This window comes from Lepisosteus oculatus, chromosome 3 (genome assembly GCF_040954835.1).
Source record: "Lepisosteus oculatus isolate fLepOcu1 chromosome 3, fLepOcu1.hap2, whole genome shotgun sequence".
NCBI lineage: Eukaryota > Metazoa > Chordata > Actinopteri > Semionotiformes > Lepisosteidae > Lepisosteus > Lepisosteus oculatus.
This window is the reverse complement of record NC_090698.1, coordinates 69,224,076-69,238,245: the sequence shown is the minus strand read 5'-3', so window position 1 is coordinate 69,238,245 and position 14,170 is coordinate 69,224,076. Positions and strand designations below refer to the sequence as shown.

At 44.4% G+C, this 14,170-nt stretch overlaps 1 protein-coding gene across 2 annotated transcripts in view; it reads left to right on the top strand.

Moving 5' to 3' along the window:
* ubap1 (ubiquitin associated protein 1) overlaps nucleotides 1-14,170 on the top strand; it is a 21,528-nt gene extending 7,358 nt beyond the window's left edge. For both annotated transcript variants that reach the window (XM_015362673.2, XM_006626696.3), the window contains exons 2-7: nucleotides 4,261-4,307; nucleotides 6,157-6,281; nucleotides 8,266-9,078; nucleotides 9,188-9,370; nucleotides 10,990-11,091; nucleotides 12,761-14,170. In XM_015362673.2, the coding sequence (XP_015218159.2) occupies nucleotides 4,268-4,307; nucleotides 6,157-6,281; nucleotides 8,266-9,078; nucleotides 9,188-9,370; nucleotides 10,990-11,091; nucleotides 12,761-12,901 (1,404 nt within the window). In that variant the 5' untranslated portion in view covers nucleotides 4,261-4,267 and the 3' untranslated portion in view covers nucleotides 12,902-14,170. The remainder of the gene's footprint in view (nucleotides 1-4,260; nucleotides 4,308-6,156; nucleotides 6,282-8,265; nucleotides 9,079-9,187; nucleotides 9,371-10,989; nucleotides 11,092-12,760) is intronic.

The following is a 14,170-nucleotide window of genomic DNA, read 5'->3' as shown; positions in this document are numbered from 1 at the left end:
TAACAAACAGCTGATGTATAGTTAATACAGCTCTGCACTATATTTTCTTTGAGTAATGTCCCGTTAGTGTTCTGTACTTGTTCCAGTTTTTCATCTTAAGGCACACTTGTTAAATGTATAGCACCTTCAGTATTGTGTTATTTTTGGATACAAATGAATGATTCATCAAAGTCACTGTATGGCCTTAGTCTTAATGATGTTACATCTTATCAACAATAGGCAGGACAGGTGATGGAGGAACATGCTAGTCCAGATGGCCTCTTAATGCTTTGTACCTTTCTTCCTCTTATGGTTAGTTGTGGCCACACTCTGGGCTTCAAGTGGTGATTCTTCAGAGATTCAGCCTCCCTAGAGGGTTTGATGGGGCCTACTGGAATAGGGCTAACATACCTGTTTTGGGGTTCTTAGTATTGCACTATTGCAACTGTACTTAGAGTTACAGTGTCTCCTTTGTCTCCTTCATAACTCTCCATACCATGTAGACATAAAATGTAATGTAAGGAAGCTAAATTAATCTTTTTAATGACTTTTCACGTTAGTTACATGTTGTCAGTAGTATACTGCCAATTAGATTCTGGACCCAAGTATGTTTCAGAATAATGGGCATTCATTGTAAAGGGACTTTGAGCTCATGGCTATGATCACAATAAACTCAAGTGCACAGGAAGAGTAAATAATGATTGGTAGATCCAATCTTGAACCTGTTCTATCTGGAAAATCGTTAGTAACTGTGGGGGAAAAATGAAAGTGCAACAAATTTACGCACTAAAATAAGAAATGTCTGTGTTCCTACCTCTTCAGCTACCAACATGCATACAGTCTTGTGACGCAAAAGCCAAGCGACACGGCGCTGCAGTTTCATTTAAAAAGATTTGAATCTTTCTCGCCCGCTTTTTTTTTATTTCTTTAGAATTATAAAAGTGTGTATTTCCTTAATATAAATCATATTGAGAAAACATTCTGTGTGTGTGTGCTCATTGCTGTTGATGTTGAATCATTTGGAAGAGCACATTTCTCAATTGCCTCAGATTAAGATAGAAAAACGGGAGCATTTGAGTTCCCTGAAAAGCCATCCTCACTCTGTCACTCTATATGTGCCAAGTTTATGACCCAAAGTTCCTTCTTTGGTTTGATGCTAGACAGGGGTGTCCAGTCCTGGATGGCTGGAGGGCTCTTGTGTTGCGCTCTTCAGGTGCCGTGTTAAACAGATCTTGAAAGCCTACGGAGAGTTATCCTCTAGGACCAAGATTTGGAAACCTTTGATGAAGAAATCAAATGCAAAATTGATTTTCAAGGCAGCTTTTCAGAAAAAAACAACAACTTTTCTTGCATCCTGATACATTTCTACCTGATACCTTATTTCTTTTGTGATTGTGATTAACACGTGGCATATGTCCCTTGCATAAACAGCTCCTATGACGTTTTCTGGGACATTGGAAGTAGGGCTTTTTCGGTTGTCGCAGAGGTGTGCTGCGTATGGATCTGCTTGCAAGTAAGTTCCAGGTTTTGGGCTTTTGCTGTTTTTATGGCTCCCCTCTTGTTTCCCTTCTGCCTCCTGGGGTGTCTGGGGTTGTGTGAGGAGGATGCTGGTGTCTGAATAGCTTCAAGTGCTCAGTTGTCGTTGGAGCTCCCCCCCAGGAGGTGCTAGCTGAAACAGGTTTCCCAGAGGTGAATGAGGACTGGCAGCTGGTGGCATGCAGGGTGCTGGGGGTAGGAAGGAGTTGCGGGGGAATTCATGTGACTGCGGTCTTTTGCGAAGGGAATGCAGAATGGACCACCTGTCTAGACTGGCAGTCGGCATCGTGAGTACAGTGGCCCGATTAGTCTGGTGCCAAGCTCAGGTGCCCGCAGATCCCACTTCCTGTACTGGGCTGGGAACCGCATTCGCGTCTGTGTGTCGCTGTGAGTGAGCGGCTGTGTGGGCTGGGATGTGGGGAGCAGGATGTCCAGTCCTCAGGTGCGCACGGGGAAGTCCTCTCACACTTCATGACTGGCTGGAGTCATTATCCGCAGTGTTTCGCCAATGGATCCCTTAGCCGGTTGGGGTAATGCACCACTGCCCGGCAGCTGAGCTTCCTAGTGAGGACTGGAGGTGGACCTGAGCAGTGCTGAATGGTTTGCCAGAACTGAAGAGCAATCTCTCTTCAGCAAAAGGCAGTTTAATCTGAGATTCTGTTTGTGTGTGAAGTGTGGATGAAATAACCCTGTGGGTGGGTTTTTTTTTCCCCGCACTTGCCTTTTGTTCATAGATATGGTGCTTACCCTGAAAGCATCATAAAAAAGGTCCATGTTGTCTAACATGCAGTATTAGATCTGCAGTTTTGTTCTGTGAAGTATGCAGCATCTAGATTGTTTAAATGGCCATTTTTCCTCTAAAACAGTGTTGACATGCTCTACCTTTTTGTACTTTGCTGAGGTGAAACTGAACAATTCCTGTAAATTTGTCTTGCGTTCAGATTTGGAGCTTTTCCAGGCTGTAGGGAACATCTGAATTGATTGAGTGGTGCTTATGTCACCATATGAAGTACAGGCCAAAGTTTGAATTCCACTCCTGTGAACCCATGTGGACTGATTGTTATTGCTGTGGGGTCTTGCTTGTTTGCAGTACAGTTAGGTGTGGATTTGAGTTCAGATTAAGGCAGTGAGTAAAACAGAATCCCTGGCCTCTCTACAGCCTGCACTGGTGTTCTAGGGCAGTGTATCAACTCTGGAGCTGCCTTAACCAGCACACTGCTCCGCTGTCCAAAACGCCCGAAAGATTGTGAAATAAATATTCAGGAGGTCATTGGCTTTTAAATATCTTACGATCAAAGAAGTGGGATGGGGAGGTGCAGAAACATTTGTTAGGGGAATTGTTACATTGACAGTTGGCCAGCGAGAGCCGGAAAGTGGAGAACCCGAAATCTGTTTTCTAGGTATAAGTGCACACCAGGGGCAGTTCACAGGTTCATGTCTCTCTGGAAGGGAAGGGCCAGATTGCTCAAGGTGGAGGAAAGCTTGAGTGTGCGAGGTCCCGGTGAATTAGACATCTGTTTTGGAGAAAAGCTAATGTTAGGAAAAAGATGGTTAAATTGGATGTACAGTAGGATCTCGGGTTTGGTAAGACAAAACTAAGAAAGGTGCTGGGGATACAGTAAATGTTATGTGTCTGAACGCTATTTTAACAAAGTATTAAAAAAAAGGAAGTTAAGTGCTTTTCTGTACTGCCCATTCCAAGGATGCAGGATGAAAGTACTCAGTGTTTATCAGGACACAGCTTTCGCAGGCTGAGGCTTTCCTGACAGCAGGGGAAGTGTGTCTTGTAACTGTTGTTCACGAGCAGTCTATTAAAATTCGTATGGAAAATAAGCCGCGACTGCGATACAGTGCATTACCATACAGGCTGAGCATTTTGCCCGTCATCATGAACTTCAGCAGCAGGAACCAAAACCTGCAGAACTGGAAATCCTGTGCTTCCTGGTGGCCTTTGTCTCACTCCTTTCTCGTTTCATTCAGTGCTGGTCTCTGTCCCCTGCTGTAACAGTTGTGCTGTTTGCACATAGACTTCATTACTTTGCAGTGATACCTAACTGATACCTACCCAACTGTCCTTTAAAACAAATCTGATAAGTCTACATTCTTCAGGCTGACAAGGGGGGTCTGATAATAATCATTGCTTACACTTATATAGCACTTTTCTGGACACTCCACTCAAAGTATGTTGTAACTAACAAGTTGTGGTGTGGAATCTCCTGCATAGTGGCAGCTCTTATCTAGGATAAGTAACCTGTATAGTGCCTTTCAAGAAACCCAGACATTTGAAAATCCCAGGTTTTGATAGATTAACTGTATAATGAGCAAAGATGACGAAAAACAAATCTATTGTCTACTTTTTAATGTTGTAAATTCACTTGTTGGAAACGCTTGTTATATATTGTAGGCTGATGAAAAAGAGTCTTTGATATTCTGGATATCGATTATTTCAAAGAATTCATGGAGTGACTGTTGTGGCAAGAAAGGGGTTTAGGTTTGTAGATCACATTCACTTTTTGCAGAAAATGTACGCTTCCCTAAAAGTGAGTACGGCAATGTAGTTGTTTTCTGTATGTTTCAGTTAAGTTTTTGTCTGGCCAGCGTTATGTCAGCGTTGTAAACTGTTTGTCTGGTCAGCATCCTTTGTACATTTCTACAGGGTCAGTTGGCCAACAGTTTTCATACTTTTGTGACACAAATCTGCTCAAATTGTATTGACGTGTCCTGAACTGTGTTTTTGTTTTTCAGAGTCTAAATGGCTTCAAGGAAGTCTGGATCAGATTTCCACAATACTGGTGAGTTTGCGTCTGGTTCCAGACATGGGCTGATATGGGTATCGTTCTGTGCCGTGCTCCAGCTTATTTCCAATACCCTTGTGTCAAGCTTGCGTGAAGCTAGTTGCTTCATCAGGAAAGGCTGACCATCTGATTGATGAGCTGCCTGTCTCATTGGTCCTGAAAGGCCATCAGGCTTGGAAGATCCCAGTAAGACCCGTTTTCGCAAAGGGGTGCTTTGTCTTCGCTTGCGCTTGGATCCTGTGGTCCTCGTTCCTGTGATAGATGTTTTGTGTTAAACACTTCCATGGAGATGGTACTTTGGAGGAATAAGGATTTCCCCTTTGCCGAGTGTCCCAGAGGCGTGTAGAGGAGCTCGCTGGCACCATGCCCTGTGGTTGTAACCGAGCACTGCCAATGTATTCGCTCACACAGCTCTGGACTCCAGCAGAATAAGAGAGTGGAATTAGAGCGTCAGTATAAGCACAGGATCCAGGCAGACAAGACTGTAATTCGGTACATTTGTTTAAAAAAAAAAACCAAAAGCTTTTGGAAACTGTGAAGTTCTGAAGTATTTCTCTTTTTGGTTTTGAAATGAGTGGTTTGTTATGTGGGTTGTAGTTTGTAATCGGCAAGTGTTTGCTCTAAAGTTAAAACTCTTATGGTAGTCATTGGAATATTTTTGGAGGCTGAAAGTAGTTTTTAATCTGAAGTGGAAGTTTGGTGTGCATTATTTTTATTTTAATATTACTTTGTAGAAAACCTGAATTTCATAAGTTTTAAAAAAGGTACAAAGCATATTTGGTTTTATTCAAATGGGATTTTAATGTTAGTAGTTTTTAGTTGGTGTTAGTAGCTTTTAATGTTTCTTGGCTCTGGGACCATTGACTTCAGATTCTTAAAGTGGTTTAGATAGTAGACGCTGTGCTACACAGGGATCCCACTCTCCTATAAAAAAAAAAACTTCCTTTAAAACGTAACTACATAAAAACAGAAATAGATTTTTCATTACTATGCCCACATTTTAAGGAAACGTCATATCAATAAACCATGCTCACTGCTGTGGCCCTCAGACTGTCACGGGAGAGATGAAGTCATGCAAACTCGCAGTGTCAAACCATCTCTTGAGTCGGCATCGAACGGAGGGCCGGCACAGGTTTGGCCGCGGATGCTTTGAGCTCACAGGGGCTGCTTTTGCCGATGGTAGTCTAGCCGGCCGAGCCTCATCTCATCCCAGTGCTCACCCAGCCAGCGACAGCCCAGAGGGCACAGACAGCTCTCGCCGACCTTCGTCTGTCAGTTCCACGCTCGCAGCCACATCGCAGCATGACGCGCTGCGGGGGGGCATGCGAGGGGGTACCCGCGGTTACTGGGGTGCGGGAAATCTGAGCCCTGCGTCACCCTAGCTTCTCAAGCTTAACCCAGCTGCTAGTCCACACCTAAAGCATCAACTGCAGTTACTGTGTGCAGACAGAAAACTGTAGATATTCCTAGACATCCTGTGTTCACGCATACTGAAGATTCAGAAAGGCTGGGTATTCTTGTAACTGAATGTTTTTAGGATTGGCCTCATCCGTCTTGCACTTTGATAACAGGTTGCATGTCTACACAGTTCCCTGGCCGAACAAATCTACAAAGGCCTGCTGTCTTCCCTTAATCGTCAGTAAAGTAAATGTACAGTGATGGATAAAAGCCTTGGACATTGAACAGAATTGTTCAATGTTCAATTGTTTGCATGTGGGGAAATTCACATGGCCCTACTTCCTATTGAAAGTACTTAACATTTTTCAATTTAAACAAAAGTGTCCCCGAATCTCCAGTGCAGTTATTTCTGTCTTGACACTGACCTGCTGGTGATTGTGCCTTCCAGGACCCCTCAGTTATCTGGATGATGTTCCTTTCAAGATCAGCGATAAGTTCAGGTGTCCAGCAAAAGTGGGCCTGCCCATCGGCTTCTCTGTGTCCAAATACTCACAAAGCCTCACGGAGTTAGAGGTAAGTTCAGTTGTTATTGGCTTCTCTGCCTTTTGGCTAAAATGAATTGTATATGGTGAATTTAAGCTCAATTCTTGTTTTTGGAAAAGGTTTGAGCTATTTTTTGCTTAGGACATTTCAGCCTCTGGAAGTACCTCCAGGGAAAGCTGTGTGAGAGAAATCTGCTTCCAAACAGAATTCCTAAATTCAATGCAAGGAACAGTGTGAACCAGAAATTGATATTTAAGCATCAGTATGTGATTCTTCCGAAAAATAGCCTTTGGATTGTTAATGCTGAACTGTAGGTCCCCTTTGAATCCATGTCTGCACAAATGGGGATCCGGGGACCTCTGGAAATTCACAATTCCTGTCCAAAAGATCCCCAAGAGGAACTCCTTCACCCCTATGAAAAATACATTTCTGAATTTTAGCACAGTAATTCTTTGTAGTTTATTTCAGCTTATTTTCTTCTTTGGAAAGTGCTTGTAAAGTGAAAACTTTTACAATGGTAGTTAAATTTACATGGTTGCCCATGTTATAACCCCCCATTGGGTCCGGAAATCAAAAAAGCTAAGCGGTGCAGTGGCTCTGTGGCAAAGGATTTGCGCCTGTGACTGGAAGGTTGCCGGTTCGTATCCTGCGGCCGGCAGAGCAATCCTACTCCGTTGGGCCCCTGAGCAAGGCCCTTAACCCCAGCTGCTCCAGGGGTGCCATATAAATGGCTGACCCTGCTCTATGACCCCAAGCTTCTCTCCCTGTCTGTGTGTCTCATGGAGAGCAAGCTGGGATTTGCTGGAAAAGATGAATTCCTAATACAAGAAATGGTGTGTGGCCAATAAAGTGATCTTATCTCATGTTCCCTCAAAGGTCCAAACGTCACCATAAAACAGCACAGAACTGTGTTCGTGTATGGAAACAGTAACATTCCTGGTTAATTATTCAGTAACTTGTTTGAAGTCATTAGCTGGTGCATAAAACAGTAGTTCAGAAAGCTATTAACACTCCAGCTCAGGTACAGTAGTTACATTGATGCAGTCATTAGCATACACATAAACATTAGGTATTATCCCATACCACAGGCATATAACACACACGAGACCTTGCTATAAAAAAGTTAGAATGCCATAAAAAATAAAAAGTAAATTCCTCATACCGGACGATCCTTGAAAAGAAGCATCTCGGCAATGCCTTACGAGATTCCAGGAGTGAAAATCTGCTTGTTAAATGACAACACAGGTTGGGATTACTACATCTGATATAAACAAGATGTTACTGTAAACAAAAAGGAATGGTTGTTCGTATATGATATATATGACTGTCCTTTTCTCACTTATTTGTGGAAAAGCCAGGGTGATGTTTGTGGTGTTTTCTGAACTGCTATAAGAAAATATACATGTAGCAATGCTACAGCATTAAATGTAATATTTCATATACCCTATGTGAGTCCAAATAACCTGAGGGCTATTTCAAAAGATTATAGAGGCAGAAACTGTTTCTGCAGCTAAACATTGGTTTCATGTTTGAATCAAAAGGGAAAGAGTACCACCTATTGGTCCTTCAGCAGAAGGGAACACTGCCTGTGCTGCATTGAGTGTTGTCTTAGAAGATGTTACGTTTCTTAACTTAGTAATTGGGGATTGCACACCTTTAGTAAGATGCCCTGTAAAATACGAAGTGAGCACCTGCCTGAAGGATGTAAAGATGCACCCAAGGATTGGAATGAAACTGTAAAATGTACATTAACTGAGCATGTGAAGAATATAACTGAGGATTGTAGTTTGATCCTCCTGTTTTGTGATGGGAATCCCATGAATTCTGTCACTAGTCAGCTGCTAGAAGTGCGATTAATGACCCCCCTTTTTGCAGCATCATACACGCGGATTGAAACTGCAGTCTTGCGAAAACGTGTGCGAGGCTGTTTCTTTCTGGTTTACACCTCACTGCTTGCCTTTCTCCCTTCTTTCCCTTTTTCGGGGTCTCCCCCCTGCCCCGGCTCTCCCGGTAGTATGATTTTTCCCTGGAGCGGCGGACCGTGCAGTGGGCGGAGGAGCTGGCGGAGATGCGGGCGCAGCTGAAGGCCGAGGCCGCCCAGGCTGAGCGCGAGGGGGCCGGGCAGGAGGGGCGGCCCAACGGCGAGCTCTCCCCGCCGGGTGACCACGCAGCCACCACGCCGCCTGCCGTCCCACCTCCCGCCATTAACCCGGTGCTGGCAGGACTGCGCCACAATGCCATCTTGATGCCCCTCCCCGCTCCCAGTATGGCCAGACAGCGAGAGCCCAGTCCTCCGCTGCCTCACTACTTCAACCTGGCCGACTTTGAGTGCGAGGAGGACCCCTTCGACAAGCTGGAGCTCAAGACCCTCAACGACAAGGAGGAGCTGCGGAGCATTTTGCAGCTGCAGGCCGTCACCCCGCCCGAGCCCAAAACGCAGCTTTCCAAGCCGGACCAGCAGCACAAACCCAACGGACTGGTGACCCTGCTGCAGCTCGACGGGCCTGGAGGGCCCCTGTCCTCTTCCCCCCCTGCCCTGGGCCCCAGGGGTCCCCTGGCCACCTTCCCCTGCAACATTCGCTCCCTGTCTTTCCCTAAGCTGTCGGAGTCTGAGGAAAGGCGCCCGACCCCTGTGTCCGAGGACCAGCAGAGCTGCAGTGGCTCTGTGGGCCCTACAGCCCGGGATCACTCCAATGGTACTTCTTCCTTGCTACGGGACACTGTCAAGACTCGTCCTGATGGGCACGAGGATCCCCTCGGTAACCCTTCTTGTCCCCCAGTTCTTGGGGAACTGCATAGCCACACACAGAATGGAGTGACAAAAGAGGTGAGGACAGGCGCTGAGAGCAGCTCTACGAGCTTTTCTTTTCCACTCATTGATTAGTTTGGATAGTTCATCAGTCAATCCTTAATCCTAAATTCTTTCAATCCCTTAGACTAATGCCCGCAAAGCTTCCCAAGGCAACATGGCTCCCTCTGACATGCAAGGAAGGTACTGTGGGCTGCTGCAGGCTCTGTCACCCAGTGAACGCGAGTGTGTACAGATCATCGTCAACATGGGATACCCCTTTGAGGAGGTCATCAAAGCCATGCAGAAGCAGGGTCAGAACTTGGAGCAGGTAGGGTCTGTCATCTGTAACAGTCCGTGGTTTGTTAATGTGTGCTATCTTAACTCCAGTCATCCAGTAGGTCCTGGACTTTGCCTCAATCCTGTACCTGAACTTAAACGATTCTGAAAGGTTTGGGCACATTACAGGAAAGCCTCAGTATTTGTGAGTTCTACATTTGTGGTTTTGCGTGCCCTAGCAAAATTATTAGTAACCACTTTTTCAGATTAAATTCTCCTGTTCGCAGCCTGCGCAGTAGGAGAGTAAATGCCAGCCCCCACTTCTGCAGCATTTTCATCACTAGGACCTATCCGCTTGATCTGTATCGGTAGTAAAGGCACAGCTTGGTTTAACATGTTTATGTAGCAGCGCATCATGGGTTATGCTTTAAGCTTTTGTCAAGAAAGCTTTAAATGTGAGATGTGCGTAGACATGTTATGAGAATAAAGGCTTTTATGCTTCAAAATAAAAGAAACGTTAAAACTCTCTCCGATATTAGTGGTCCCCTAAGATACCACAGTCTCAGTTCTTGTGTGACTCGGAGGAAAGGATACTAAAGAAATCAGAGGTCAGAGAATGACACAAACTGCAGACCAGGAGGGTAAGTCGGTTGAGAGGAAAGGGCGTGAGCACACTTTGTTTACTTATCTGTTATTTCTGTGTTGTAATAAACTGTTCAATGCAGTAAGTACCGCATTTTTATTATAGTCATAAAAACAAGATGTAAACAGTAAGGAAAATGCAATCTACTAAGAATGAAAAAACAAACTCTATCATTTGTTTGCACATAAAATAACTTATTATATGGGGAAAACCAAAACTGTTTTTTTTCCAAAGTTTCCAGTACTGATTTTCTTTACTAACAATATTTTTGAAATAGTAATGTTTTTGTCAGAATTATTTACAACCCTTAGAAATGCTTGTTTTTTGCAAGCCGTACCCATTTTCCTCATAAGATATAACATCCACATTCGCAGAGAGTTCAGGGTGCCTAACCCTCACAAATACTGAGGTTAGTACTGCATTTCACACCTCAGTAGATGTCTAGACCAGGTTCATGAAAGACTTATATTGCAGAGAATTGTATGTACCTCAGTCACTCTACAGTCAGAGTCATATACAGAAATAATACAAGAAAAGAGAGAAGGAGACATATCAAAGCTTCCTTTGACCCAATTTTGTGTGGTACAATGACCTAAAGAGGGCCTCAGAAAGACACTGAACTGGAAAGCTCTATAATAAAACGTGGGGCTCAATACGTTTTACAAGCACTTTGCCAGAAGCTACTGCTGTTTTCTGGGGGCTGATGATGCATCTTTGACCGAATTGTTAAAAATTGGTCGTCAGTGAAGGATTGTACTTTTAGCGGTTCTGAAGACCTGGGTTCGAATTGAATGGTACGTGAATTGAGTATGGCAGCTTCGTCTCTAAGTATGATTCCTGAGTCTCATGAGTCTCCAAGGGTGATTCCTGAAATGACTCGCATAATGCAGTCCCATGTTGAACAGTACACCACAAACGTGACATCTCCCAAAATAGCTTTAGTTATGTCCTGTGTTTATTTATATAGTCAAATTAATTTTCAGTCTCCCTTCCCCCTCTCCCTCTTCTTTCCCACCTCTGACCTGCAGGTTCTGGATTACCTGTATGTGCATGAGCGTCTGTGTGACCGGGGCTTTGATGCCAGCTCTGTGGAGGAGTGTCTGGAGATGTACCAGTGCTCCGAGGAGAAGGTCAGTACTGCACACTCGCTGTGACTGAGTAAAGGCCTGATACCACAGTACACTGAGGCAGAGCACGGTACCACATTTTGACCTGCGATACCATCTTACTTAGAGTAAGTGACTTAATAGGACACAGTATAAAAAACCAGACAATATACTGGTGTCTGTGGTTTGTCATAGTCTCATATATTGCCCCATGAATACTGTGGTTGCTTTGGTTCAATATATGGGTAGGTGTCATTCCAATTAATAGTGGACATTTATTTTAAAACAAAGGGGGTACAGATTCCTACTTAAACCTCACAGCTTCATGGGAGGAGTGAAATATATTTTGCTTTTCAGGCAAAAGAGAAAGATGAAAACGAAAGGCATCTTTCAGTGTGTTTTCTGGGAATGGGAAATTACACAAATTTCACGATCACTTCCTCATGCATGCCTGCTCTATGGACAGTGTCCGTGTACATGTTGCTGAGCATTAATTCAGTGCTCTATACTTAACATCAAAGGCAAATTTCATTATTTTTATTATTAACTTCAAGTTAATTGGAATATTTTTGAACTGACATGAAATGGGTAAATTCCTTGATTGACATAGATTAACAGGGTGAAGTAGTTCAGGTGGGGAGCCGCGTCGGCATGCGTAGGCAGTAAAGGTTTATTCCCTGCTAAAAAGGGAAGAAAGAAAACACACCATTTCTACTGTAGAGCCTTCTTCTGCCCTATCTTTCTTACACCTGAAGAAGGCTCCACAGCCAAAACGGTGTGTTTTCTTTCTTCCCTTTTCAGCGGGGAAAAAACCTTTACTTGTTCCATAGATTAAGAGGGGATTGTCTGGGAAGGTTATCAGCTTGTCACCTGTATGGCCACTTTTAGAAGCAGTACAAGATGTTACAAAGCAGTACATGTGCATGATCCTGTCCCATTCCTCTCGTAGCACCTAGGTAAGCATGTGCCTGTTAGCTCGTTTCTGAACCCCATGGAGTTCAGTTGGACACAATGATTAGATTATCATTCTACATATCTGCACAATTGATGACTTCCATCAAGGTGCTCTACAAAAGATTTATATTGACTAAAGAAGAACTCGCTCCAACTTACTGACTGGAAGGAGGTGGTGTTCTCAAGATAAGCGCAGCAAATTGCTTTCAAGTTTTTTTTCTTCTTGGTTTTCACTAGGTTTTACATTCAGTGGGTGAAATAGCCTCCTCACCTGTGTCCAATTGGCTCTCACAGATAATTATTTAGTGCTTATCCACCAAAGCCACTTGAGTATGGTGACAGATAGGGGTCAGTCACAAATGGCAAATTAATCAAATGAATGTTAAAGGCATGCAGTATTCTGAAAATGTGGGAGAGTACCATCAGACTGCAGCTATCAGAGGGAGATAATTGAGGAGTGTGTACACTGGGTTGTCTGTCAGTAAGGGCATGCAGCAGTTTGCAGCCAGAAGTTGAGGGTGTGTGAGGACTGGGCAGTCTTCATCGAGCAGTAAACTCTTGCCCTATCCCGCCTTTGTCTTTCTCTATTCCCTGTTTCGCCCTTTGTCTCTGCCTCCCTTCTTTCGCCTGTCCTTGCCTTCTCTCATTCTCACTTCCTCTTGTGGGTCCCCAGTAGCTCCCCTGCCTGTTCCCTGCTCCATCCTTCTCCCTCTGACAGAGTGCCTCTGTGTGCCCGCAGGCCCTGGAGTTCCTGCAGTTGATGTCGAGGTTTCGGGAGATGGGTTTCGAGCTCGACGCGATCAAGGAGGTGCTGCGGGTCCACAATAACGACCAAGACAAGGCGCTGGAGGACCTCATGTCTCGCACCACCGCCAGCTGAGAGCTGCCTGCAGACTCGCGCTAACCCCTCGTTCCCTCCTTCTCCTCTCCACTGAGGCACAAGCATCAGCTCCGCTCCAGAGAGAGAGAGGGGAGAGGGCAGGGGTGGGTGGGAGGGTCGAAAGAGGAAAAAAGCTGCCTTCTCCAGCTCTTTCCACCTTGGTTTTGCTGAACAAGGGGATAGAACAAAAAAAAAATGCATTTCAGCGCTTTGGGTTTCTGGGCCTTTCATGGGAGGCAGAGAGGGCAGCAGGCTAAGCGCTTGGACTCCGCAGTGGCCCTGAGTGTGAGACACAGATATAGCTACTGAGCTGCCATCTTCAGCAATCTAACCAGCCCCAGTAGGATTCTGGTTATAAAATACTTAAGTTAAAGAAGCAAAGAGGCTAAAAATCGGGGGGGAAAAACGAGACAACTACAAAAGTGCCCTTTCTGCAACTGATGTGTTTCTTTCTTGGAAGGAGTTTAACTTAATCTTTTGTTTTCTTGTTTTGGAAGATTCTTCCCTTACTTTCTGGTTTAGAAACTGCATTAATGAACTAAAAAAGTAATATAAAGAAAGACTACTGCTGCACCTGTTTCTCTGGCACTGGATGTGGACCGAAAACAACTGCAGGAGATACAGAACTTTCACAAAAAAAGAGATACAAACCTATATAATAAAGGGGTACAGAACTGAAACGGATAAGTGAAACGGAAAGCTGCTCCAAATGGTGTATCGAGGTGTAAAAGGAATGTAAAAAATACAGTAGGTTTGTGTTGATGAGGAGCAGACCTTTAGTGCAATAGAGACTGTAGTATTGTGGCAGAGCTGCGCTGCTCCTGGGGGAAGAAACTGGGGGAGTGCTGCCTTTTGCCTTTGAACTGGAAATTGGTTTTACACTGGCAGTTATCAGCACCCTCTGTCTGAAGCACAGGGGTGTCAGAAGACTAGTGAGCGGACTGATGCATCAGGATTTCTTGTGGCCTGGTCTGACATCCTACGTGCTTAGGAGACTGTCACCAGCCCCATAGCGAAATAAAAGAAAATAAATTCTGTGCACTTTTTTTCTGTTAAATCTGATGTAATTTTTTCAGAATGGATGGCTGTGACAGTGGAAGAAAGGTGCTTCCCAATAGCGGTCGGGTTCAGATTCAATCCAAGACTGTGGGAGGTTTAAGATGTGTAAAAGTGCCATGTGAGGAATTATTTATTTTATTTAATTTTGTCTTTATCTTCCCTTCACACGGGGTATATGGGTCTCAATAAAAATTGCTTAAGACTTGGCAA